The following is a 3,586-nucleotide window of genomic DNA, read 5'->3' on the forward strand; positions in this document are numbered from 1 at the left end:
AATTGGTAGAACCAGCACGGGTGGCGCCTCTATGGCTCGCCAGGTGCTGGCTCCACCACTGGACCACTGTGTTGCAGTTGCCTTTTGGTACTTTGAGCTTACTTTGAGCTTTTACATAATCTCTACAGAATTTTTTAATCTTTTCCAGAAGTTGCTCTGTTCTCCTTTCCATCTTTTGCATCTTTTGAGGAACCAATGGATGTTCAATTTGGACCGAGGCATACTCTTTGAGACAAGGCACAAATCTCAACACAAACCAGTGGGATAGATTAATAAAATATATAAAGGCTTATGTACTAAAACCATAAAACTAATGCGAAAATCTGCAATAGAACATTCTAACAAAATTGGAAGTCAAACTTGCAAACAAGCGTAGAATAGATGTATATAGTAGGAAATAGTAAACCTTCAAATTAGGAATAATCTGACAAATTGTAATCTACTATTAGTACTTAAAAAGGCTAAAAGTCTTTCTTATGATTACTACTAATAAAATTTTTGAGAGAATCATCAACAAATTTGAATTCATGTCATTCTTGTTGCTTTTCATTTTTTTCTCATTATCCTTATATACAATGGTGTTCCTTCTTGTCTTTATATAAGGAAGAAGTACAAACACGAAGGCAAAAAAATATGTAAGAAAGGAAACAGTGAAATTACGTTTCGTGTCTTGTCATGGTGAGGACGAAAAGTTGTAATTTCACTTGGTAGACGGGATTATTGTTGAGATTTGCTTCAAAATATGCCACTATATAATTGTAGAATATTGGTCCAAGAAGGATTTGGAAAAAATTTAACTCTTGTTCATGCGTCATATACTTATATTATTATGAATGCGGAGAAAAAAATAAATGGTAGTACTGGAAACATTTAATTTATAGCTGATTTATAACCATTATCAAAATCATTAATTACTGCATATGACCGTATTTTTTATCCTCGAGTCTTGTGGTTTTCAGAGAATTTTTTTATCAAAATTTTGTGCTCTTGGTTCGCTAGTACATTTTGTCTTTAATTGTTCAAATCCCCCATGGTTTGCATCTTGACTTGGATACTGGCACAGGTTATCAATTTGACTATGTTTTTGACTGGACTATATTGAAGTATCCTCAGATTGGTGCCAGTTCTAGAGCACGAGTAAGTGCTTGAGTAATTATCTGTTTGCTTCATCTTCCTTGATATAAGATTTCCTAATTCATGGCTTTGCTTCCAGAATCTGAGTGGGAATGCAGGGTTAAATGCTGGACCTTCTGGTGAAAGAATGGGGAGAACATCAGGTAAAAACACCACTTGGAACTTAGGAGTTTACCTTTTGATTTGAAAAATGATAATGCATGACTATAGTGCATATGGACTTTCACCCCATTGTAATACTGCTTTTGTCTGCTTTTGCAGAATTCCAATAACTGAGCTGATTGCAATGATGCCTTAATTGAATTAACACATTCCATTTCCCTTGGAAATTCCAATATGACTCGTTACATGACTCTTTTGATTTCATTGTTCTCAGTGGGGCAAGATATTCGAGATAGATTCTCAGGTGCTGTTGAGGCTTTTTCCAGAAGACATACGTCAGGTTCAGGTCACAGGCATAGGACATCAGAAGATGTACCTTCATCAAAGGATGTGGTATTTGTTCTTACCCCTTCCCATTAGAAACTAGGCGTTGCTCTAATTGTACTTCTCTCTCTCTCTCCCCCCCCCCCCCCCCCCCCCCCCCCCCCCCCCACCTGCTTCTCTACCTGGAAGATAAGATATAAGATATCTCTTCTTGTTTTCATCAGACTCCTAGAATTTAGGATTGGGAAATGTTTGTGTTACAAGTTCCCAGGAGCTTCCTTTGGTTCTTGTGGGATAGGAAATAAATCAATATAATCATGTCGTCTGTTATGCTAGTACTTTGTGCTTGACATTTGATTTTCTTTTTTAGCATTCGGACCTTCGTGCAAGCTATTGGAGAACTATGTTGTTCTCGTGTTATTTTACTTATACATCTTTATTGTTCCTTGTATGTAGCAACCAGATTCAGAAAGAGGTAGAACATCACGAAATGGCAGCTCTTCGAAAAGAGCTGCCATTTTAAGCAGACCAAGCTCGTCTGGTGAACCCACTGATGGCCGGTCAAGCAGATTGGTATCGAGCAGTGGCCGTTTGTCTACCACAAAAAGAATTGGGATTGAACCCAAACCATCATCTTTCTCTCGTGGTGCAGTGACCAAAGGGACTCGTAATGACCCTCTTCGAAGCTTCGAATTCCTGTCAATCAGGAAGTGAACCGGTTCTTGTAAAAATGTGGACGAACGCCTTCTATTTAAGAAAATCTCTGCACTATCAAATTTGTGTGAATGGAAAATGGGAGTTACACAATAATTATCGCTCATCTCTGGTCACTTTTTTGTTTAGAGGAGTTGCCTTTGTATCGCATTCTGTGCTAGTCCAAGAAAGGTTCGAGTTTTATGTGCGGGAATTTTCTACTTTGTACAAGACAAGGGTAGATGGAATCATGTTGTTTATATTTGCATCAATGGACGTACATGATTGCAACTTGACCAAGTTCAATATTTGTTTCCTTGAAAGTCTGCATACTTTTTTCAGATGTTTAATCTAAAGAAATTTTTAAATGCAAATTTTTTCACTCTATTTGGATAGCTATTTGAAGAAAACAAATCCTTTTTATCTCCTCACCATGGTATAAGGGGGTACTTTTCAAATGGGCTGAGTCAAAGATCAAGTTTTTCACTTTGACCATTTTTTTTTTTTTTCCAACCACATTGGCCTCGTGTTGAAAAAGATAATTGTGTCATTATTTTATTTCATAATTACAAAAACATGTTAATTCTTTGAAAAACAATAATACCCTTAAAAGTTTAAATAAATTCAAACACTTCCCCACGTAAATTTCAAAATCAATTTTGCTTATCAATTTTTTCAATACAGTTAAAAAGAAATTTCCTCTTCCATCTGCTAGAACACTGAAATCTCATTAAATTATCAAAGGTTCAACAAAAAAACATTACTAACAGTCGGCATTCAAAATTGGTTAGTGTAAATACGTATTTTTAATTTCGTTTTAGTTAAAGTAGTATACTGTTTGAATATTTAAATCTTATTTCGACAAATGCAGATGAATTATTACAGTATTAAACATATATTTATTAATTTTTTAGCAAAAACGAATAAAGAAATTCATATGTATGCATGTTATTTCAAAAAAAAATTCATAGTATTTCATTGGAAAAAAAATTCAGTCAACCCAACGTCCAGGCCGGCCTTTTCCAGTCGGCCCAAATTTTTGGGCCGGCTGGACGTACGGGCCCCCACCCTTTTTTTTATTTTTTTGTTATTTATTTATTTTTTTAATGTTTAAAATTTTATAATTTATTTGTTCATATTTAATGTATATTGTTTATTGTAAATATTAATGAATATTTAATATTAATTGAAATAAATATTTTTGAAATAATTAAAATAATCAATGAATTATTATAAGTATAAAATTAAATTAAATATGAAATGAACAATTTAAAAAATTATATATTAATTCCTTATGTTTAATCTATTATCTAATATTTTTAATTTGTGGCAG

At 33.9% G+C, this 3,586-nt stretch overlaps 1 protein-coding gene across 3 annotated transcripts in view; it reads left to right on the top strand.

The window, feature by feature from the left end:
• The window catches only part of LOC111405791 (casein kinase 1-like protein 9), a 9,512-nt gene extending 6,918 nt beyond the window's left edge, over window positions 1-2,594 (top strand). For 2 of the 3 annotated variants that reach the window (XM_023034831.1, XM_023034830.1), the window contains 4 exons: window positions 1,064-1,137; window positions 1,214-1,277; window positions 1,511-1,629; window positions 2,017-2,594. In XM_023034831.1, coding sequence (XP_022890599.1) covers window positions 1,064-1,137; window positions 1,214-1,277; window positions 1,511-1,629; window positions 2,017-2,274 — 515 coding nt within the window. In that variant the 3' untranslated portion in view covers window positions 2,275-2,594. Of the gene's footprint in view, window positions 1-1,063; window positions 1,138-1,213; window positions 1,278-1,395; window positions 1,630-2,016 lie in introns of all 3 variants that reach the window. The other variant, XR_002704887.1, reaches the window with a different exon arrangement.
• The last annotated feature ends 992 nt before the right edge of the window (window positions 2,595-3,586 follow it).

Source organism: Olea europaea, chromosome 12 (genome assembly GCF_002742605.1).
Source record: "Olea europaea var. sylvestris chromosome 12, O_europaea_v1, whole genome shotgun sequence".
In the NCBI taxonomy this organism is placed as follows: Eukaryota; Viridiplantae; Streptophyta; class Magnoliopsida; order Lamiales; family Oleaceae; genus Olea; species Olea europaea.